The following is a 23,809-nucleotide window of genomic DNA, read 5'->3' as shown; positions in this document are numbered from 1 at the left end:
AACCTATGACCCTCATCTGCGCTTGATTTCCCAGGGTGTTAATTCTGAGTTAATTTTTTAAATCATGAAAACAATTACACACTGTACATACATTATACTGATGATTTGATTGTTAGCTGTCCTCAAGTCAGCCCCCGACTGACTCATGACAAACTCACGTACAACGTGATTGGAACATTGTGATCCATAGGGTTTTCAGTGGCTGATTTTTTGGAAGCAGATCACCAGGCCTTTCTTCCTAGTCTATCTTTGTCTGGAAGCTCTACTGAAACCTGTTCAGAATCATAGCAACACACAAACCTCCACTGACAGATCAGTGGTGGCTACTCATGAGGTGCACTGGCCGAGAATGGAACCCAGGTCTCCCAAATGGAAGATGAGAATCCTACCATTGAACCACCACTGCCTCCTCCAGCTTATTGATATTGTTGTTAGATGCCATCAAGTCGGTTCCAACTCGTAGCAACCCTATGTAAAACAGAAAGAAACCCTTCCAGGTTCTGTGCCATCTTCACAATCGTTGCTATGTTTCAGCTCATTGTGGCAACCCCTGTGTCAATCCATCTCACTGAGGGGCTTCCTCTTTTTTGCTGACCCTCTACTTTACCAAGCATGATGCCATTCTCCAGGGACTAGTTCCTCCTGATAACATGTCCAAGGTACCTGAGATGAAGTCTCGCCATCCTCACTTCTAAGGAGCACTCTGGCTGCACTTCTTCCAAGACAGATTTGTTCATTTTTCTGGCAGTCCGTGGTATATTCAGTATTCTTCACCAACACCATAATTCAAATGTATCAGTTCTTCTTTGGTCTTCCTTATTCATTGTCCGGCTTTTGCACCCATAGGAGGCGATTGAAAACACCATGGCTTAGGTCAGGTGCACCTTAGTCCTCAAAGTGACATCTTTGCTTGTGATAATGGAGATCAAAATAAAAGAAAAATATTCTTGCTTCTACTACCCTAAGGATGATAATAATGATGATGACAGTGACGTTGTTCTCATCTATGGAGCACTGGGTGCTGAACAACCATCTCATGTCACCCCACCACAGAAGGTTGGGGTAGATATTATTATCCCCATTTTCCAGATTCTAAAACTGAGGCTCAGAGAAATTAAGTGGCTGGACCAAGATTGCACACTAGTAAGTAGCAGAGCCAGTATTCAAATCCAGCACTGTCAGCCCCCAGAATCTTTGTTGCAAACCATTCCGATTTCATCTCCAAGCTTCCACTTTCATCTTTAGCCTTCCCCAATTGGAGGTTTAGGTACAGCTAATGTCTCCCCTGCCCCCTCCCCCCGTCCCAGGCCCTCTGATTCTTATCACCTTATTTCATCTGAAGGATCTCCCTGGGAGACAGGCATCGCTACAGAGGAGGAAACTGAGACTCTGAGAGGTTAAGTGACTTGCTCAAAGTCACGCAATGAGTCAACGTGTGACCTCAGGCAAGCAGCTTTTTATGGATTTACACCTGTACTGCTGGACTCCAGAGTCCAACTCTTTCCACTACTTCAAGTGGCCCCCAGAAAAATTATCCCTGCCCAGATTTCTGCTGTCACCTCCTGTCTTCCTCCCCTCGCTTCCCCTCCCCATGCTCTCCCCAACCCATCGGCTCCTGGAGTACTGTTCTAAAACTCCAATCCAGCCATGTCCCTCCCCAGTGACAGTCACCCTGTGGCTTCCATCTGTCCTCAAGATGAAACCCAAACTCCCCAGCTCAGCGTGCCAGGCTGCCATCGCCCCGTCTCTTCTGCCCACTGTGTGCCCCCACCCCACCCCTTCTCAGCTGAGCCAAACCACCTGCATCTGCTCTTTCTTGAGCCTCCATGACTCTGCCCTCCTTGTTTCTCTTCCTGGCACACCTTTCCCCTTCTTCTTCACCTGAGCCCCTGAGAGGCAGGGCCCACCTCTCCTACAGCAGCAGGAGGAGGGACCGTCTTTAAAGAGCAACGGCTCTGCATCAGGGCAGTGCCAAGGTGGTCAGCATCCTTGGCCCCATTTTATAGAGGAGTAAGCTGAGGCTGGAGACCCAGTGGCACAGTGGTTAAGCGCTCAGCTGCTAATCGAGAAAGGTCGGAGGTTCGAAACCACCAGCTGCTTCAAGGGAGGAAGATGTGGCAGTCTGCTTCCATAAAGATTACAGCCTTGGAAGCCCTATGGGGCAGTTGTACCCTGTCCTATAGGGTCGCTATGAGTTGGAATCGGTTTGATTTTTGGTTAGTTTACCCTGTCCCGCCCACTCCACCCCCCTACTCCGCATGCCCGACTGCTCCCACCACGCCGGTGCCTGTCGCCATGGTCACACGTCACGATGCTCTTTTACAAGATGCCCCGACCTGCTCCCAGCCCCAACCAAAGAGCTCTTGGAAGGCAAAGAATGTGTCTTGTACTTCTCTGTCCCCATGCCTTACACATAATAGGTCCACAGTAAAAACTGTTGAAATCAAAAATGTAAATAGACTGTTGCGTATCTCAGATTTTCCAGGACTCCCAAAATTTCATATCATGTTCTTTGCAACAAAGTTGATTTTATTAAAAATACAACCAAATGAAGATTGAAAAGGCTTGGGTGTTAAAACATTTCACAGACTAGCTTTCTGAAAAGTCCTTTGCTAGACACTGACTCCTGCTTTGGGATTCCAGACATGCCGTTGCTGGAGGTGCAGGAAGAGGATGCAGACTGGGTATGGGCCACTGCCTGTCTGCGTGACCTTGGTCAAGTCCTTTTCCCACAAGGGGCCTCCGTGTTCCCCTATGAAACAGATAAGGGGGCTGGACCAGCTGACCTCTAAGTTCCTTCAAGCAGGCTGTTCTCGGAATCCGCATCAGACTGAGCTGAGACACCCACGCACCACCTCTGGGGAAGACAGGGGCTGGCAGGCAGCTGTGCTGGGGGAGAAGGCCAGGTCTGTGCCAGCTGAGGGCCCACCCCCAGAACAGGTCCCCAGGCCTCAGCAGCAGGAAGAGGGCAGGATGCCCCTTGGCACACGCTTTTATCCATCTAAGGGCCCTGGGTGGGACAGATGGTTTGTGCTTGTCTACTTATCTAAAGGTTGGCAGTTTGAACCCAGCCAGTAGCACTGCAAAAGAAAGGCCTGGGGATCTGCGTCTGTAAAGATCATAGCCAAGAAAACCCTATGGAGCAGCTGTACTCTGTAACACATGGGCCATGAGTTGGAATGGACCAGACAGCAACGGGCTTTTGCTGTTCATGGTAAGAACATTTACTGAGCATTAACCATGTGTCAGGTATTGGGCTAAATGGTCTTAATGGATTGCTTTAATTCTCACACAGCCCGATGATATAGGGACTATTATCATCCCCATTTTGTAGAGTCAATTCAATCTACAAATATTTGCTGCATAGCACATGCTAATGCACTGTCTTAGGGTCTTAGGCTACAGCAATGAACGAGATGACAGGGTCCCTGGTCTCACAGAACTGGAGGCAGACAAGCTATTCTCATAGGTAGTCTATGAGTCTCTGGGTAGTATAAACTGTTAACGTACTCAGCTGCTAACAGAAAGGTTAGCAGTGCGAGTCCACCCAGGGGCAGCTTAGAAGAAGGGCCTGGTGATCTACTTCTGAAAAATCAGCCATTAAAACCTCTTTCACCCACGGGGTCACCATGAGTTGGAATGGACTCAACAACACCTGGTTTATGGTTTGTTAGAAGGCAAAAGTGCTACAGAAGAAAGAAAAAGGAGAGCAGAGAGGGGGGCAGGAATGCCGGGGAGCAGAGTGGGGGCAGATTTCAGTATTAAATAGGGAGCTAAGATAGGCCTGGTTACAAAGGTAAGATTCTTAGCAAAGATATGAGGGAGAGAGAAAGATCCCCTAGTGGATTTCTGGGGAAAGATCTTCCAGGCCAAGGGGACAGCCAGAGTGAAGGCCCAGAGGCGGGGGTGTGCCTGCCCAGAGGAAGCTGGAGGGGGTGAGCAGAGTGAGCAGGGCAAAGCAGGGCAGAGAGGCCATGGGGACAGATCATGGAGGGCCTGGGGGCGGCTCTGAGGGCTTGGTCTTTTCTCAGAGAGAAATGGGGAACCAGGGCAGGGTTTTGAACAGAAGCATGACGTGATCGTCCTGACTGCTCTATTAAGGGGCAAGTGTGGAAACATGGAGGCCTGTTTGGAGGCTGCTACAGCCATCCAAGAGAGATGGGATGGGAGCCACTGGTAGCGGAGGAGGGCCTGAGAAAAGGTGGGATTTGAGATCTGCCTGGAAGATAGAGCCATGAGAATTTCCTGAGGAAACTGGCACTCACTTTAAAGGTTTGGGGTGGATGCCCTCACGAGGCCCCATCCTGCTGGGTGGTCAGCAGGCAGTGGGAGATTCCACGTCTGTCTCTTTCCCAGGTGGTGGGTGATACCAGGGCCACCCAGAAGCGGAAAGCACCCCTATGCTCTCCCTTCCACGGACTGTGTGGGCCCCAGTCCCAGTTCCTCTTGGCTTTACCGCTAATGGCACAATGATGGTGGCTTACTATTACCCTCCCCAGAACCGACCTCCCCGTCACCCGGCCCCAGCATTCCAGTTAAAGAGGAAGTGGGCAAAACCTGAAGTTGAACATCTACCCAAACATCCCTCTACCCTAGTGCAGACGGGGAGAGAGGCCAGGAGAAGGGGTTCCTCTCAGCATTACTGAAGGCTATTGAGCATCTCCAAATTACCCACTGCCTGATATTTTGCTTCAGCTACATCTAATTCAGCATTTAATGAGCTCCTACTGTGTGCCCTGAGTCCCTGGGTGGTGCAAACGATTAACTCACTTGGCTGCTAACAATAGGGGGTGGGGGTGACTGGAGAAGGGCTCCAACGGGCTCCCCAAGATCAGCTCTCCTCGTGGAGAACAGGGAAGATTTTGGGAGGACTGATGTAAAGGCCGAGTTCCTGGGCGGTGCAAATGGTTAATGCACGCAGCTGTTAGCCTGAAGGTTGAAGGTTAACACCCTAAGCTGCTAACCAAAAGGTTGTAGGTTCAAGTCTACCCAGAGGTGCCTCAGAAGAAAGGCCTGGTGATCTAGTTCCAAAAAAATCTCTGAAAACCCTATGGAGCACAGTTGTACTCTGACACAGGAGGTCACCATGGTTGCAGTCAGCTTGTCAGCGACTAGGAACTGCATGCCTACCCAGTGAGCTAGGTTGTTACCATATAAGAGCTTAAGTCCACATCCCTGCTCTTGCTGTTGACAGCACTAGCGTTTGAATCAGAAGCTCTTGGTAGTTGAGTCCTGGCTCTGCAGTCATGTGCACAGCAGGTCACCTTCCAGGCCTCTATGGTATCATCTTTAAAATGGGAACAGTAGTATCCACCCAAAAGAGCTCTAAGTGAGTCTGAATGTGAAAATGACCTTATAGATGAGAATGCTGCACACACTGTCTAGTGGGAGAGACCCATCATAGGGCAGGACAGCTGGAGCAAGGGCATCAGATACAAGTAAAGATGCCAGGGGAGTCCTGGGCCAGGGGGCTCATTCTAACAAAGGGGGGACAGCAACGAAGGCTTCACAGAAGAACGGGGCCTTGAAGATGGGCGGGATCTCATCAGCTCAAAAAGAGAAGAAAGGGCATTCCAGGTAAAGGGAACGGCGTGGGCAAAGGGCCCGAAGTGCAAAAGTACACAACAGATGGCCACAGGGAGCTATGGAAGGGTTTTGAGCAGGGGAGTGACAGACCCAGATTTCCTTTAGAGGTCACTCTGGCTACTAGTGAGGGATGGCGTGGAATCACTATGGTTCAGCTGAGCAATACCGAGTACCAAGGCCTGAGCCAGCTGCACTCTCCAGAGGAGAGGGGGAAGCCTGCCGAGGTTCCCCCACAGTCCGGATTTGCACAGGAAAAGCAGATGGAAGTGGGAAGCTAGCGAGGGCGAGAGCCAGGCCAGGGCTGAGCCAGCTGGCTGCCCACGCCCCCACACTCAAGCTTGCCTCCACCCCGCCCGCAGCCCCTGGGAGCCTGGAAACCTGTTTGTTTTCCTCGTAAAGAGGGGAGCCCTGCCCTTTGTGAAATTTCTGCTTGGGAAGGAGCAAAATGTCTACTTGTGCTGCTGCCTGGATTTCCAGCTATTGACACAGACTCTGACAATGAAAGCAAAGGCCAAGAGAGGCAGAGACAAGGTGGCTGATTAAAATGTTCTTCCCGGGGTTGTTCAGCCCTGCCCTGGGAAGGTTGGCTGGAAAACCCGGGGCGGAGCCTTCTCCAGAGCTGCAGGCCCAGTTAGAGGTGGTGCTTAGAATACAGTTTGAGGAGTTTCTGCACCCCCACCCCAATCCATCCGATCCAGTACTCGAATCCACTGCTTTTGTTTCACTGTTTCATTTCTCTCGTTAATAACCAGGGTCACTTAGATGACCCTAACTTCTCTGAAGCTCAGTTTCCTGTCTATAAAATGGGAACAATGATATTATCACCTTCATGGGTTTGTTATAGATCAGGTTCCCCAAAGAACAGACTCAGAAATGCAGCAGGGTTGCCAGATAAAATATAGGATGCACAGTTAACAGTGAATTTCAGTTGAACCATGATTTTTTTTTAGTATAAGTACGTCCCAAATATTGCATACCAAAAATCCATTACTGTCGAATCGGTTCCGACTCAAAGCAACCCTAGAGGACAGAATAGAACTGCCCATAGGTTTTCCAAGGAGCGGCTGGTGGAGTTGAACTACCAACCTTTTGGATAGCAGCGATTGACACTTAACCACTGCTCCACCAGGGATCCTAAATATTGCATGGGACGTATTTATATTAAAAAAAAAAAAAATTGTGGTTTATCTGAAATTCAAATTTAATTGGGTGTCCTGTATTTTTATTTGGTAAATTGGACAACTCTAACTGGAGCATGTTCACTTGCAGGAGGTTTATCGAGGAGTGCTCTCAGGGTTAACACTAACTCTCGAGGGGTGTGGGAAGCAGAACTGGACAGAGGGAGAAGCAGGGCTGTAATGCAACCTCATGGGGAGCTCTGGAGGCCAGACGGTCTTTCAGAGGTGCCCCAGAAGCAAAGGCAAACCAAAGAAACCAAACCAGTTGCCCTCAAGTCAATTCCAACTCATGAAGACCCCATGCGTGCCAGAGTAGTTCTGTGCTCCATAGGATTTTTAATGACTGATTTTTTGGAAGTAGATCACCAGACTTTGCTTCCGAGGTGCCATTGGGTGGACTCAAACCTACAGTCTTTCAGTTAGCAGCCAAGTGCATTAACCATTTGCAGCACTCAGGAACTCCTGAGGCAAGGGACCTTTATGCCTTCACATCACACCAGTCATTGGATACTGGCTTTTCCTGGGAAGGGTAATGTGACCTTCAGCAAGGTGGTGCTTCTCTGCTGAGGGCAGTTTCAGGGAGGAGACTCAGCTCAGTGCTTTCAGCTACCAATACTCTCTACAGCTAGTGACTGGGAACATCAGTCATGAGGGGTCTGGGCAGCAGCACACCACAGCGACGGCTTGTTCTTATTGTTGGGTGCCATCTTTAGATTTCAACTCCTAGCGACCCATTGTGACAGAGCAGAAGTGCCCCATAGAGTTTTCTAGGCTGTAATCTTTACAGATCAGATCACCACGTCTTTCTCCTGTGGAACTACTGGGTGGATTCGAACCGCCTACCTTTTGGTTAGCAGCCGAGTGCTTAAACCTTGTGCCACCAAGGCTCCTTTTTTCAGCAACCACTACCCAGTTGTTATACAGTTTTTTTTTATTATTGTTCTTTAAGTGAAAGTTTACAATTCAAGTTAGTCCTTCATACAAAAATTTACACATACATTGTTAGGTGACCCTAATTGCTCTCCCTATACTGTGACAGCACACTCTTGTCACACAGCTTGATGAGACAATTGTGTAGATGGCTTAGTACATGCCTGACACATAGTAGTTAGTGATTTTAGTGTCCCCAAAATCAAGGCCAGGTCACTTAGACTGGCGCTTAAAATCATCAGCCATCCAGGTTCAAGTTATCTGCTCTTCTGATCTCCCTCAGCTCCTTTTGGAGGGCCCTTCCCAAACAGGCGTGTTGATTCCTCATCTGGGGGGAGCCCATGTTCACGGTTCCCCTCACATGTTGATGACAAATTCCACTCCAGCCTTCGATTCTGCACGTCCCAACCAACAGCATAGTGTAGGTCTCATCCCCAAAACTCTGTCTTGCCAAGCCCAGACTCCTAGGCACGCTGTGGGCCTGGTTTTCCCTCTGTCTGTATCTCGCCTCATCACTGCCTTAGTTAGGAGTTAGGAGGCTGCAGTAATCGGGTTGGAGAGGGCACATTCGTCACTGGTGAGAAGGGCTTCCTTGCACACCGGTTGTGGGGATGGCTTGGCTCTTGTTCCCAGCGTCTCTCTCTGTGGGCAGGTGGGTAGGAGCTACCTTGGTGTTTGGCCTTAGCTGGCTCTGGATGGACAATCTCCCCCCGCCCCACATTTGTGTTCCACTGAAACCCCCACCCCTACCCCATGCCTCCATCCTCCTTTTTCAAGGACTCCAACAGCCCTCTGATTAACAAAGACTTCCAGTGTTTGAGCCTCTGAGGCCCCAGCTTACCTTCTCTCGGTGTATCCATTAGCGTGAGACATATTTAAGTTCCGGGAGCTGAAAATCACTAGCTCCAGGTAGAAAAACATCTGAATGTGGATTTAGATAAGGAGGCTGAGGAGTCTGAGCTCATCCAGACAAAGCTGTTGATTACTTCTCATTCATTCAGAATCGCTAACATTCACTGAAGGCTTGCTTTGTGCCTGTGTTATCCCATAATTCTCACAACCCTTTGAGGAAGGCAGTGTTCTTATCCCCATTTTATAGGTGAGGAAACTGAGGCTTAGCAAAAACAAGCATCTTGGCTGAGATTCTACCGCAAAAAAAGCAAAAGAGTCAGGATTCCAACCCACATGCCAAGCCTTCCTTTCGGGGCACCTCTGGGTGGACTCGAACCCCCAACCTTTCAGTTAGCAGCTGAGAGCATTAACAGTTTGCACCAAACATAAAGAGAACATAAGCCCTTCTGAGACATCATTAGGACACTTTCCGGAATGTAGACCTTCTGCAGCCCTTCTCTCTAAGCAGGAGAAAATCCTATAGTCACAGCTGAGAATGTCTGGGCAGATATTATGTAGTTCAATGACTTTAAAACTTTTTTTTTTTTTTTTTTAGCCCTGGAACCTCCCATTTTTCTCCCCTCAAAAAATATTCTGTAGAACCTAGCCTAACAAATAGACAAAAGTCACAGCTGTTCTGCCTCCCCATCATCTCCCCACCCCATCAACTGCTGAAGATCCCAGAACCTCCTTGGAATGTGATTTGAAAACCTGATGAGTTTGTGGCGAGAGTTAATTCTCATGTCAGAAGACCGAATTCTGGTCAGAACTTGCCATTATCAACTTGTGTGAAAGGGAACAAGTCACTTAGCTCTCTCTGGTCCTCAGTTTCTACATCTGTCAAATTAGGATAATTTCCCTGCTCCGTCTTGCCTGTGAGCCCACAGATATGACAGTGTTTTAAGCGGAAAACACAAGATACAAGTGAAGTGATGGTGCCAGTGTTTGTTTGCTTGTTCTTGGCTTCATTTTGTAGATTATTTGCAGTAGGTTTGCTGTTAACTGCTGTCGAGTCGACTGTGACTCATGGCGACCCCATGTGTGCAGAGTAGAGCTGCTCCATACGGGTAAGTTAGTGGTGAAATAAAAAAAATTGGACCTCTGGCTTTCGAAGTGAGCTGTTTTTTTTTTTTTTTTCCCCAAGTTTTATTACTCCAACAACAAAATCTGCAGTGGCCTATATGCTTTATTTCCTCCTCTCTTACCACTAAAGACCCCCACCCCCACCCCTTTTGCTGCCCCCATCTCTCCATGCTCCCCAAACCCCAGGTTCCACCGACAGCCTGCACCTTCAGAGTCTTCCTCACCCTCTCCGTCAAGCCTGCACTCTGTTCCAGACCATCCTTCTCTGGCTTCACCCACTACTAGTCCACCCTCTTCCCCCTGAAACCCCACACAACTTCATTTTATTTAGCCTTCCACCCTGAGGTCTTTCAGAGCTGGGTCAACGGCTACTTTTGCGACAATTTTCCAGTGTAATGCAGGCTTGTAAAGCGCCCAAGCCTGTTGTCCATGCTTGTAAGGGCTGTCAGGGAACCCAGGGCCTCATCTAGAGCCAGTCCCCTTTATCTGAATGACTACATAATTGATCATTTGTAGGGCTTAAACTTTGCACATGTATGATCCCAGAGTCAGGTGATTTTAATTATTTTCTAATAGGGCCACCACTCATCTGTCAGCTTGTCATACTATGGTGAATTATGTGTTGCTGTGATGCTGGAAGCTCTACCACTGGCATTTCAAATACTATCAGGATCACCCATGGTGAACAGGTTTCAGTGGAGCTTCCAGACAAAGACAGACTAGGAAGAAAGTCTTAGCAATCTACTTTCAAAAATTAGCCAATGAAGACCTTATGGATCACCGCAGAATATTGTCTGACTCGCTTGCTTTGGACACATCCTCAGGAGGAATAATTGCTAGAGGAGGACATCATGTTTGGTCAAACAGAGGGCCAGTGAGGGCGAGGGAGACCCTCAAAGAGATGGATTGGCCCAACCGCTGCCACAGTGGGCTCCAACATGCTGGTGATCACGAGGATGACACACTACTCAGAAGTTTTGTTCTGTTGTACATAAGGTCACCATGAGTTGGAATAGACTCAATGACAGCTATCTACCTACCTACCTATCTGTCTACCTACCCACCCACCCACCTACGCACCCACTCGTCCATCCTTCTGTCCATCTGTCTGTCTATCTATCTACCTACCTACCTACGAAGGAGTTGAGAATAGAGAAAAGAGAGTAAGCTTTGGAGACAGAGGGGTCTGGGTGGAAACACCAGCTCCTTCCCTTGTTGCCCATGTGACACTTTGCTTCTTGTATCTCAGTCTCCTCATCTGTACAATAGGGACATGGAGACCTACCCTACTGATGAATAGGGTGGGACAGCATATGCCAAGGCTTCCCAACCCCAGCATGATTGACATTTGGGGCCAGAGAATTCTTTGTTGTGGGAGCTGTCCGGTACATTGTCGGATGTTTAGCAGCGTCCCTGGCCTCTACCCACTAGATGCCAGTAGTAACCCCCCACCAAGCTGTGACAAGAAGATGTCTCCAGATACTGCCCAATGTCCCCTTGGGAGCAAAATCACTCCCCTTTGAGAACCACTGGTATGTGTGAACACACTTGATAAACAAACTCTTTACTATTATTGCATAGATGTGACAAATGCACACTTACAAGTTCATTACTGAAAGGATAGGTAGCTGAGAGCAGAGGTGGAAGTGAAAATCAAAGCTGCCCGGCAAGTACCACCCCCACATCATCAAAGCCCAGGTGTGCTTGGCCCGAGTCCTGCCTTAATCATCCCGGCTGACACGGAGTGCTCCCCTCCACTGGCCTGGATAATTCCTGCAGTGTGGGCCTCCACCCTTGTGAAGTTGGATGCATTAATACCAGCAAAATATTTCTTAATCTCCTAAGCCTCAGCTTTGAATCCTTAAAAAGGAAAGAAAGAAACAGCACAAATCTCTTAATTAGGACGCCCAATCACTTCGATAAATATTTACCCATTTCCGGCGTGAGGCATGGAAATCCTGGGCCATTAGTCAATAGAGGTCAGCAAAGCGTACCTTGGGAACAGCGGTATGCATTTCAGCTTAGTTTGCAGGGGGTGTTGGGAAACTGCTTCCAGTTTAATGCTTCTGCTAAAGACAGGTGAACAAACACATTCCATGCCTTCTCCTCCCTCTGCAAAGTCCCAGGTGGACATGAGGGGCTCATTCTAAATCACTGTCTGGCTTCCATAGCTTTCTGGAGAGAGTCGGTAAACCCTTCTCCCAGTAGGCCACCATGGATTCTCTGGAGTGTCCTGGCTGGGCACCTGTCTGGAGCTCTTCCCCCTCCTCTGCACTCAGTCACACCAACAGCCACCCTGTCTGGCAGCTTCCCTGATTTGTCCCACCCCTATCCTGTACCCAATATTCTTCCGTGTACAGAATCTATTTAGCTGTTAAAGCCTATAGCCTAGACTGTGAGTGTCCTGAAGGCAAGGGTTTCCCTTAGATTTTGGTAACTTCAAAGGCAACTTCCACCATTCATCTGCCAGCCTGTTGTATTTCGGTGGCTTGTGTGTTGCTGTGATGCTGGAAGCTATGTCACCAGTATTTCAAATACCAGTAGGATCCCACATGGTAGACAGGTTTCATCAGAGCTTCCAGACCAAGACACTAGCAGGGGCGGATGACTCCGTAAGCAAAGTAGGCAGGGGCTGTAAGTAAGTACAAGTTAAGTGCTTACTTACTAATCACCACGTGAAACCCATGTGAAATTGTTCACTATAGATTAGTAAGTAAGCACAAGTAAGCCTGTGCTTACCTTGCTTACTGCATCATCTGTCCCTCTCGGGGACTGTAAATTTGCAAAGAGGCTTTGATTCTGTAGGAAGGTGCTGTGGGGTTGGGAGAGAGACAGATGCCAGCCATACCTAGAAGCAGAGTCTTTGACATGGTGAAAAAAATGTGAAATTGTTTCCTACAGATGATCTGGTAAGCACTAGGCTTACCTTGCCTATTGGATAATCTGCTTCTGCAGAAGAAAGGCCTGGAGATCTACTTCAGGAAATTAGCCAATGAAAATCCTATAAATCACAGACTATTGTCCGAGACTTTGACTCGCTTACTCTGGACGCGCATCAGGAGGGACTGCGTGATAGAGAAGAACATCACGCTTGGTAAAGTGGAGGGCCAGCAAACGCTCGGGAAATTTTTGATAAGAAGGATTGGGATTGACACAATGGCCACAGTGATGGACTGAAACATAGCAATAATCACAAGGATGGCGAAGGACTGGGCAATGTTTCTTTCTGTTATACACAGGGTCACCGTGAATCACAGTCGACTAGACAGCAATTAGCAGTAACAGCAAAGGGGTCTGGCACAGAGCAGGCTTTCTGTAAACTCTGCTAGGTAAGCAATCCAGTGCCATTATCCCCATTTTACAGATGTGAAATGGAGACCCTGAGAGTTTCAGGGTCTGCCCACGATCTGACAGATCATCAAGTCTCCTGATAACCAGGCTGGTGGGCCTCTGTAGTGTGAAGTGGCCTGAGTGGGAGCAGGAATGAAGGCACGGGTCTTAGGGAAGTAAGCTCTTAGCTCCCTTCTTCAGGGAGCAAAAACACCCTTGTCAGGTGGTAAAATAAAGAAAGAATCCACGGAAGCAGAAATGATAAAGAATGGGAATTCCTGAGGGGGAGGAGAAGGTCTGATGACCTCATCAGGACGTTTGGGGGAGCTCAGGGGAGGGGATCTGGGCGTTCCCACCTGAGCCTGGTTCAAGTTTCGCTACCTATAGGTAGAGTAAGGTTAGGGCTACTACCTGGTTTAGTCCCCTTTGGGAACAGGACGTTAGACCTTCCTCACCTCTGCAGGCACCCAGAAAATACATGTGAGAGGTTGAACCACGGATGGTTCTACATCATCATCATGGCCTCCACAGCTAACTGTTAGTGATCACTTAATGCACCAGGTCTGTGCTAAGTACCTCGTATGCATTATCTCCATCTATCCTCACAAGTCTCTGAGGTGTGTAGGATTTTTATCTCCACTTTACAGATGAGGAAATGGAGGCTTAGTGAGATTAAATAAATCCTCCAAGGTCACATAGCTTGAACACAGAGAATTGGAAGAGAGTTGGGAGACTCTCGGAAGTCCTTCAGCCTCCCTAAGTCTCAGTCCCCTTCCCTATGAGGTGGCTTCAGGATGAGCGCTATGTCTGCTCCCTCTGGGACCTCCTTAGACCCCCAGAGAAGTAGCTGTGACCTGCATTCCTGGGAGAGTCAAGCTTGTGGAGGCAGCACAGTGTGCTAGCTAAGAGCAAGGACCCCAAAGTCGGACTGCCTGGGTTCAAGTCTTCCATCAGCCACTTTTTAATTGATTTGGGGTAAGTCATTGCACCACCCTGTGTCAGTGGCCCCATCTGTAAAATGGGGGTGATAGTAATAGCACCCACTTTGTTCACTGCATGTGGATGAAATGTGTCAATATTTGTTAAGTACTTAGAATAATGTCTGACACAGGGTAAGTGCTGTGTAAGAGTTTGTTAAATAAAAATTTCCCTTCCTCTTGCTCTACAGTGAGGTGCTTGCTTGTGGAGGAAGGCCCGGATGAGTGCTGGGTAGCGGGCAGGGCACAGAATTATTCCAGCAATGGAGACAAAGCCCAAAAGTCTGAGAGGCCTTGCAGAAGCAACCAGTCAGGGGTGGGTGAGAGAAATTTCTCTCTTCTTTGGGCAGTCCCAAAGAGAGGCCTAGAAAAATCAAAGCCAGTGGAGGCTCTAGGGGAAGGGATGACAAGGAGAGGTTCAAAACCCCACCCAAGGCTCTGTGATCAGTTCCTCAAATAGGAGGCCACAGCCTGGTGATCAGCCTGAGCCAGACCCTTTAATTCCGGGGAAAATACATTAACACCCTGTCTAAAGCACTGGATAATTATTTTTGAAGAACTGGAGGACTGGTTCTTGGGAGCTGGCAGATATCTATCCACTAACCACTCTGCACCCCTGATGAGGGGTCAGGGAGCTTCCGCTCTGTAACTCCATGCCGGGCTTTCTGTTTCACCCGGGTGACTTTTTTTTAATGTGCCAGGAATTCCTCTCCCACGTGGGGTGGACTCCGAGGTACTCAATTAAGCAGCCAATGAAAAGTCAGCTCTCTGGTAGCAAATGACCCTGACACTTCTTGTAATGTAAACAGTTGAAACGTTTCCAATTAGAACTGGAGTCAGAGACGTTTGAACCTTTTCTCTCCATCCTCCCCCCCCCCCCCCCGCTTCTTTAAAAATAATTGTCAAGCGTTTTGGACAGGGTGTTGCGTGTGTGTATAGATATATTTTCTTTCTCGGGCATAAAAGATATTTATTTTTCTTCTTGACTTTCCTAACTTGTGGAGTGGCATGGTGTGGGGTCAAAGTGGTGATGCTGGCCTGGTTAAGGGGTGCTGGCCTGGTTACTTACCTCCCGGTCTCCCTTCCTGCTCAGGGCTCAGGCAGCTGGGAAGAGCTGGGAGCCACGCTGATCGTGGAGAAAGTGGGAGCCAGAGGCAGACGAGCCGGCCTTGTAATCCCGCCGCTAGACCCTAGAAAGGGCAGGTAATGAATGAATGAATGGATGGATGGGTGGATGGGAATTAATGAATGCCTTCTCTTCAGCAATTGCTCTCAGGAAACCAGCTCACTGAAGCAATGGTGGCGCTGAGGTTGGCTGTCCAGCCAGCTGCCTTGGGTTCGAATCCTAACCCGTCCGCCCAGCTGGAGGGCAAATTGAGCTTCCTCAGCCTTTCTATTTTACTCTGTAAAATGGGGCCACCAGCCTTGCCGCTTCCCTCATGAGTGAAGTGAGAATGAAGAAAGGTCGCCTGAATAGCAGTGCGGTGCCTTTTACTTAGTAAGCGCTCTAGCGCTGTTATTCCTGGATGCGTGGTGTTGTGCTGTAGCCCGGCCCTGCCGAGGAGGCGGCGCTCTGCAAAACCTCGTCCATCACACGTAGCCATTCGTTTGTCAAACAGTCCCCGGCTCCTGCCGAGTGCCTGGCCCAGTGCAGGCGCTGGGGTTCTCTGGTGAACCCCATGTGGATCTGCTCAGCAGGAGCGCCAGGGTTCGTGGGGGGGACACAGACGCGTCCCCAGGAGCGCGAACGTCGGGGCAGGAGAGACACAGGAGACAAGAGCTGCTGTGCTTTTCTGCCCACAGTACACGTAGTCCTGGCTTGGGGGCCCGAGGGCTTCTCGGCTGCGTGCAGGCGGGCGCCGTCTGAACCGGTACAGAGGGAGACCAAGAGAGCGAGGACGACGAGGCGCCGCGTCGTGGGCATCTTGAAGGCATTGTGTTTAATAAATCCAGGCGAGACGCACACTGGCTCTTTACCGCCTCTCCTCTCGGCTGCCAAATCGAGACCTGCTGTGGGAACCCCAGTTTACAGGATCTTAAAACCCCCTTCACTTTGATTAGCAGCTTCAAAGAGATCTCCTTAAAGTTCACCCCCTTCCACTCCCCCTTCTGCAGACCACCCCTCCCCCATCACTCCTAGACTTCAGGAGGACAAGAAAACCCTAAATGCAAGTTTAAAAGCGGGGTAGGGGGGGATCTTTAGGTTTCCTCCTGTACGTGGGCCGTAGAAATTACCTGTTTCAGGCGTGCACAAGAGTCGGAGAACCGTGGACTTTGGGTTTTCTTTTTTTTCCTCTTCTTCCTTTTTTCTGTCTTTGTGTGTGTGTGTGTGTGTGCGTGTGTGTGTGTGTGTGTGTGGTGTGTTTTTACCTTTTATTATTTAAATTGATACGTTTCATTACTAGGGAGAAAAATAAAATATTCCTTTGATACACAAAATCAAATTGATATTTAGCCTCTGCTTACTTTTTTATGCATGGCTCCTTTATACCACATGGTAGTGACAGATTGTTTGAGCTGGAAGGAAAAGCCATTCAAAGCTAATTAAGCAGCCATTCCAAGCACTATTTGCAAGCGGGAGGCTCAGAAGCCTCGGCATTTGTCAGCGCTCCCCCACCCCGCGTGGTTTTGACTGACAGCTCTGGCCGCGGACTGACAGTCCTCGGCGGCTTCACCAATCAACGGCGGAAAGCTCCCTAAGGCGGTCTGTGATTGGTCTTTCGGCATGCTCCGGGGCGGGGTCGACGGCCCCCACGTGGGGGCCAGGAGAGAGAAAGGGGCGGGACGGGTAGGAAGCTGGTGCGCCCACCCGTGACGTAAGGGGGAGGGCAGAGAAGGGGGAGGGGAAAAGGAAGCTCCAAAGAGGAGCCATTTTGTGTCTAATGAATGCTGCGGCCAGATGCTGGCGTCTGTTGAGCGGGTTTCTCCCCACCTCCCTCTTTGGTGCGCGCCGCACACGATTTATGTTTTTATTTAGGAGAATAAATAAATGAATAGAGCGCGGTTCGAGGCTTGCGGCCGGAGCGAGAACGAGGAGGTTCAACTTTGAGGCAGGCGCTCACGTGTAACTCCCTGCGCACTGGCCTCGGAGCGCCAGCTCGCTCGCAGCTCCTCATTAAGATGCAAAAGCGAACCTCCGGCTCCTATGAGGGGAAAACATAGATCCGGGGGCGCGCGGCCGGCTCGCGCGCGCCTGGTGCTACCTCCCGGCGCGAGTCCCCTGGCCCGCCCGGCCCACTCCTGCCGCCGGCTGCGGGGTTCGGGCAGATTTGCCGAGATGCTGGGCAGGGGCCCACCTGCTTTTGCCCACCCGGAGGTGCCCGCGGGGGTGTGGAGCGCGGCATCTCCTGGTTCGGGGCCCCGTCGAAGGCCGTTTTCCCCTCACCGGCCCGACCTGACGTGAAACCCCAAGCGCAGGAGATAAAGGCTATCGGTTTTCAGGCTCACTGACCCCCGGAGTCGAGTGGTCTATGTGACCGCGCAGTGACTCCCGGAGGGCGAGTGGCGAATAGGCGTCTGCGCCTCCCCGGGGCGTCGAGGCTGGCGACGGAGACACCCACAGACTCGCACCCACGCTCCTCCACAGGCTTCCGCCCACGCTGTGACAGTCGAGCAGGCCGAGTAAACCGGGTCCGAACTCGGCACTCCCGAGTCAGGCGGTGCAGGGCCCCGACCCCGTCCCCTACTCCGCTGCACTGGCCAGGGTCTGCGTAGTGAGGGGCCCGCTGGATAGGGCTGCAGAGAAGGTGTAACTGCCCCCTCCGGGGAAAGAGCCCCGAGTGGGAACAGCCGCGAACTGAGCAGGTTGTCGGAGGGCAGCCGGGCCCTTCCATCTGCGCTGCCCGCCAAGCACGAGTTCCTCAGACTTCTCGCAGGCAGCCGTTGCACATCAAAGACACTGTTTATTTGGCTTTCTGAAAAGAAAGGCGAAGGAACAGAGAAAAGAAGAAAGCTGGGGGGCAGGGGGCAGGGCGGGAGAACGGTAAAGAGAGGGGCACCCCCAGTTCCGAGCAAATTTTGAGAGGGAGAGGCAACTTTGGGAGCCACCATTTTATCGGTCCTAAATCTTGTGAAGTGAAAACATCATAGTGACAAAGTGATTCTGCTTGTTTTATAGTATCTAATTGGGCTGCTTTGCAGACCTAATGAGATTAGAGGGAGGAATCGTTCGCCGCCAATGCAGAATAAACTGGTATATTACTAACAGCCACAGGTTCTCAGGATTGTGTAGGTTTTTTTTTTTCTTTTGTTATTTCTCTGTCTTCTGTTTTTCTCCCTCCCGCCAAATAATTATTTGCTAGTAGATCGTGGGAAAAATAAGAGAGGAGGAAAAAAACTCTAGCAGCTCCGGACTATAATATATATCTATTTATTATATGTCTTTCGGTTAATTCCTGGTCTGAGGAGCGCTGTTTTTCACTCCCATGCGAAAGTCACCAGCGGGTACAGCCTGATTGCTACTTTTCATGCATAGTTTTAGACACAAGAGGGCATTGTGACGTCGAGCCCAGCGGCGCCCAGTCGCGGGCCGAGTCCGGTAGCCCCACGTGGGAGCCCCGAGCTCCCATTGGCCATCGCTCGGCGAAGCTGCCACATTATTTTGTTACTTTTCAGTCCCTATTTGGAACTGCTCTCGCGGCAGTTCAGACCTCGTGCTCGTCCCCCTCGCCTGTATGTGTGTGGTATCCGCAGGGTCCGGGTACTTTTTTTGGTGTGTGTATGTGTCGGGTGTGTGTGTCTGGGTGTGTGTTTTGGGGGTTTGTCGGGGCGCGGAGAGGAGAGCCGGGCCAAGGGGAAGGAAGGAAGCCGCAGAGCTCCTCGGTCTCGGGCTGCGTCTTCCCTCCAGCGCTCTCCTGTCTGCGCGCACCCCGGCGGCGACAGAGCCGAGCGCTCCTCGCTGGGGACCCGGCGCTCGGGCTGGGAGCAGCGAGAACCCTTTTGCGGAGGCTTCCCACGTCTGCTGGAGTTAGGATGCCAGAACGGTTTATTTGCACCTACTGAACCCGGAGTTTTCTCTTCCGCCCTGGGAAGAGCTAGCAGCGGCGGCGGCGGCGGCAGTAGCAGACTGAACAGCAGGCTCTCCTCTCCGAGGGGGGGCGTCGAAGCCCCCGCGCCGGGCTCCCGCCCTCACCCTCCGGCGTTCTCGCGGCCCCAAGCCGCCACCTCGGTGCCTGACTCCTTCCTCTTCCTCCACGCCGCGAGCCAGGGATCCGACCGCTTCTGGGATCCGACCTGCGCGCCCCGGATGCTGGGGCTGCCCCGGCGCGCCCCCCTCCCGGCGCGACGGGCTGAGTGATCCGGAGGGGGCCTTCGCTCGCCGCAGGAAGGGCCCCCGGCCTCGGGACCCCGCACTGGACCCGCCACGGAGACGACGATGTCCGCGCAGTCCCCGGCTCTGACGCGCTCGACGCAGCCTGGGGAAGGCGGCCGGCCGCAGCCCGCCGAGCCCTAGTCGCACAAAGCCGGTGCCCGCCTGCCCGCCCGCCCGGCCTCGGCGCCCGCCGACGACTTTGCTGCCTGCTCCGCGGCTCTTTGTCTCCACTTGGGGCGGCCGCCCGACTCTGGGATTTCGCTGCGAGAGCGGGCTGGGGGGGCCGGGGGCGAGCTCCCGCTTTCCCGGCCGCCCCCCGCTCGGGCTTGGCTCCCCCCTCCCCCGCACCTCCCCGGCCCGGGCTCTCGGCGCTTCCACGCTCTCGGAATCACGACCCCTCCCTGCCATGTATCCGCAAGGCAGACATCCGGTGAGTAATTGCAACTCGGTTTATTTAAGCATCTATCATGGCAGGGTAAGCGAGGTAGTTTATCTGGCACCTCCATTTTGCTTGTTGCTACCTTTATGGTGTTTGTGTGCGTTTGTGTGCTCACACAAAGGGGATGGGGATGGGGGCGCCGTTGAGAGGAGAGGTTAATTCCGCCTGAGTGGCGTGGGGGGCTACCCGTGAAAGAGGGGAACTGTTTCCATACTGCCCCCAATCCTAGTCTCCCAACTCACCCAGCGTGTCTCCCCCGCCCCCACCTGAATTGGGCATGGGAGCCCCTTAGTGAAAGGGATGGGAGCCCCGCGGCTGAAGGAGGGACTGGGCACCCCCCCACCCCCGTCCGGGAGCTGAGAAACTTGCTAGGAAGGTTCTGGGTTGGTGGCCGGGGCGCCGGCGGGGGAGGCGGAGGGAAGCTGCTGAGGGGCCTGAGCAGCTTGGAGCCCCGTCTGATGCCCCCGCCCACTCCCCTGTCTTGTTCTCCTGGGCTCCAGGCTCCCCATCAACCCGGGCAGCCGGGATTTAAATTCACGGTGGCTGAGTCTTGTGACAGGATCAAAGACGAATTCCAGTTTCTGCAAGCTCAATATCACAGGTAAGGCTGTGGGGGGCACCCGGGGACTGGCGGGGAGGGGGCGTCCCTGCCGAGGATCCTGCCAACTCCACTCCGGACGGAGGGGGCTCCCGACTGCGGGGCGGCAGGGCAGCCCCAGCCTCCGCCTTTTGTTTCCCCTTTCCGAGCGCGGCGCCTTAACCTTTTGCCGCCCGAAGCCTACCCGCTTCCCATGCAGCTCGCAGGGACCCCCCCCCACCCCCGGCTGGAGGGTTGGAGTCACCGACTGACTCACTCCGGGGTCTGGGGGTGTCCAGCCAGCGTCAGAGGTCCCGCGCGCCTTTGATGAGTCTACTCGGCCGCGCGAAGTTTTTCAAGTTGTCTCACTCTCCCCTCCCCGCGGCTGGGACCCAAATCACCCTCCACTCTCCGCGGAATAATGGGGTACTCCCGGGGGTGTCGGAGAAGTGGAAAAGTGGCTCTCAGAGGCCCTTCGGTTGGAACCTCGGAGGAGGCCGTGCAGGCGGCAGGCCTGAGCCGGCTCCTTCTGCTTTCGCAGCCTTAAAGTGGAGTACGACAAGTTGGCGAACGAGAAGACGGAGATGCAGCGCCATTATGTGATGGTGAGAGGCGACAGAAGGCTTGGGAGGGCGCCCACCCGGCCGGCGGCCACGGGCGGGGGTCTGGGGAAACTGGAGCAGGGCCCCCCCACCACGGCCAGTGCCTGGGAGCACACTGTAACCTGTGTGTCCTCAGCCCCTGCGCCGGCTTCCCTTAGCCTTAGCCACTTGGAGGGGGGTGGGTGGGAGCAGGACCCGGCAGGGGGCCAAAAGCAAAACCCAAATTCTAGGCCAAGGACTTTTGCTCCACCATTGTGCGGCTGTAAGTTGTGAAGGCTTCTCAGAGAGCTGGTTGCTGTATCTTGGCTGGTGAGATAGGATTGGGTCAGCCCATCTCAGGATTGGATAAAAATCTTTCTGAAAGACCTCCTGGTGGTGCTGGAAACTTCTCTACTTTGCAGCCCTGGGATCTAGCCAGAGTCCAGCAGAGGCCCTCTCTGCCTGCCCTTCGTTCCCCAGAGGTTTCTGAGGCTAGAGAAGCCTTTGAAAGTCCTTCTTTTCCGTTCCTCTTTTTAGGGGATCCCCCAACTGAAAGCCTTTTCAGTTCTGGGGCAGAAGCTTTCCCCAGCTTCTGTTCCAGCAAATTTCAGTCTTCTGTTTGTGAGAGGGCATGGAAGGTACTCGAGTACCACTCCCTCCACTGCTTTCCACATAAGAGGCCTTCAACACAGCACTAAATAACTCTCGGTGGACAAGAGGGTCCCAGTGTACACACTACTCCCTGTTGAACTCAAACCTTGTATAAACAGGATGTATGGCACATGCGTTGCTTGTTGGAAGCAGGGCCTGAGCTGTTCTTTCTACCGTGTATATGATATTCTGTCAGATGAGGGAGAGACACTTGCCCACTGTCAGCTCTTAAATTCCTCTAGTCAGCTCTTAAACTCCTGCTTGGAGTTTGATTTAAAATGTCTTTAGTAAATGTGCCATAAAATCATGATTTGGCCAAAACCTTTGCAAGAAAAAAAGGAATTTGAAAAGTGAACAGGTTTCTGGGTTGTCTGTTAATGATAATTCTTTTTACTTTTAGTACTACGAGATGTCCTATGGCTTGAACATTGAAATGCACAAGCAGGTAAGTGCTTTTCTCTTTAAGAAGTGTATTTAATTAAAAAATACATATATGCATGTGTGCGGAATTTTTCTGTCCCCTCCTGTTTGAAAATCTAGTTCTCCCCTACCCCTGCTCCTCCCCTCCCCCCCTTGAAAATTGAATGGATCCAATCCTTGAAATGCAGGGTCCGAAGCTTTTCTTATTTCTGGGATGTTTTGAGCTTTTAGCATGAAGCTTGTGAAATTAGTCCTGGTCCTGGATCTTGGTGGAGGATAAAGGACCAAAGGGAAAGCTGTGTCTTCAGGATCTGCTTTACAAACTCCTGAAAGCCCAGGGGTGGCTGACTGCTCTTATCTGTTTTAATGTAAAATTCTCAAGAAGAGGGTTTTTTGCAAAAATGTGATGTTGTGCTTTGATAAGATTAGACTTTGAGAGCCTTAAAAGCCAGGTCAAGCTATTGAAATTTAAAGGAGTGAAGCTGCTAACCTCTTAAAAACCAGGGCTCTGAACTGGTTCCTTCTGATTGGTTTCTTTCTGTCATTGCTGAGAATTTGCATTTCCACCCTAGATATACTGAACCAGAATCTACATTTTAACAAGATCCCCAGGCGATTCTTAGGTAATAAATTTTGAGAACCACTGGTCTACTAGTGGTTCTCAGAATTGGTCCAGAACCAGCAGCATTAGCGTTGCCTGGGAACTTACTAGAAATGCTAATTCTCAGCAGGGGTTCAAACCCCAACAAACTGGTTCAAAGCCCTGTTAAAAAACACAAAGCTGGAATGAAACACAATTCTGATGCCTTGCACTTACGAGGTAGCTTTCTCATCTCTATCTTAATTGGAAGGCAGCTGCGTTCCCATTTTACGGAGAAGCAAGCTAAAGTTGAGAGGTGAAGTAACTTGCCCAGGGGCAGCCTAGCCAGTCTTTGGAGATGGCTGGGAGTTGAGCGAGCTGAGCTTTGAAATCTTGACGTCAAACCAGTTTTGCTAGTCAGTGGTGTCCTTTGATGGATATGTAAACTGCCTCATAATGTCACTGTTCTAATAACAGTATACCTTAAACTTTGCAAATACAAACACCCTTTATCTCGGTGCATATCAGTAACTAGTCCTGGTGCTGGGCTGGGCTGTGGGAGAGGCCTGTTTGTGTGTTTGTGTTCCGAGGAGAGGCTGCCTATAATTTGGCTTGGCCGGCCAATGGAGTTGACTTGGCACGTATAAATGGCACAGGCCGGTTGTTCTTTTTAACAATTGGTGTTCTTGAAATCTCAGAAGGCTGTTGACTCATTCTAGCCTTTGGTAACCGTGACTTGAATGGATTTTCTGCTCTAAATTAACAGTCGTTTACAAGGTTTAAATTTTGCTTTTTAAGGGGGGCCAGGCCCGGGGCAGGTGAGAAGGGCAGGTGACCCCTGGAGCGCTTGCAGATTCTTGCCCGCTCCAGTGACTTCTCATAGAGCCTTTTGAATCTGCAGTTTCTTTTTCCCTCCTGGGGGGAGCCCCAGTGTTGGGTGAAGGGCCGCTGGAAAAGGGCCTGCGTTTACTGACAACGGGCAAAGCCAGCTTGTGGCTTGCTGGGGGATTATGCTTTAGGAGGGCCCATGAAGGCGAACACATTTTTACTTCTTAACCACAGAAATCATAAACAGACATGGCTTGGTGTGTAAAGATGTGCTCTCTCCGGGGAATGGACTAGAGAGACAGGTTCTCCCCAGCTTGAGGCAGAGCTGACTGGATCTGACTAGTCCAGCAGAATGCATGAAGTAAACCTGGGGTCCCAGGTGTTCAAGGAACCGTGGGGTGTTATCCAAGGTGTCACCGCCCCTCTTTTTCCACCCGCTTTTTTTTG

At 51.2% G+C, this 23,809-nt stretch overlaps 1 protein-coding gene across 3 annotated transcripts in view; it reads left to right on the top strand.

Annotated features, from left to right (window-relative positions):
* Positions 1 to 19,334: 19,334 nt before the first annotated feature.
* TLE3 (TLE family member 3, transcriptional corepressor) overlaps positions 19,335 to 23,809 on the top strand; it is a 66,999-nt gene continuing 62,524 nt past the window's right edge. The window contains exons 1-4 of one of the 3 annotated variants that reach the window (XM_012555049.2): positions 19,335 to 19,716; positions 20,226 to 20,326; positions 20,844 to 20,907; positions 21,935 to 21,979. In XM_012555049.2, the coding sequence (XP_012410503.1) occupies positions 19,693 to 19,716; positions 20,226 to 20,326; positions 20,844 to 20,907; positions 21,935 to 21,979 (234 nt within the window). In that variant the 5' untranslated portion in view covers positions 19,335 to 19,692. Of the gene's footprint in view, positions 19,717 to 20,183; positions 20,327 to 20,843; positions 20,908 to 21,934; positions 21,980 to 23,809 lie in introns of those variants that run through there. The other 2 variants (XM_023729761.1, XM_023729762.1) reach the window with 2 other exon arrangements.

The sequence above is a fragment of the Trichechus manatus genome, unplaced genomic scaffold (genome assembly GCF_000243295.1).
Source record: "Trichechus manatus latirostris isolate Lorelei unplaced genomic scaffold, TriManLat1.0 scaffold00030, whole genome shotgun sequence".
Classification (NCBI taxonomy): domain Eukaryota; kingdom Metazoa; phylum Chordata; class Mammalia; order Sirenia; family Trichechidae; genus Trichechus; species Trichechus manatus.
This window is presented reverse-complemented; position numbering and strand designations above follow the sequence as displayed.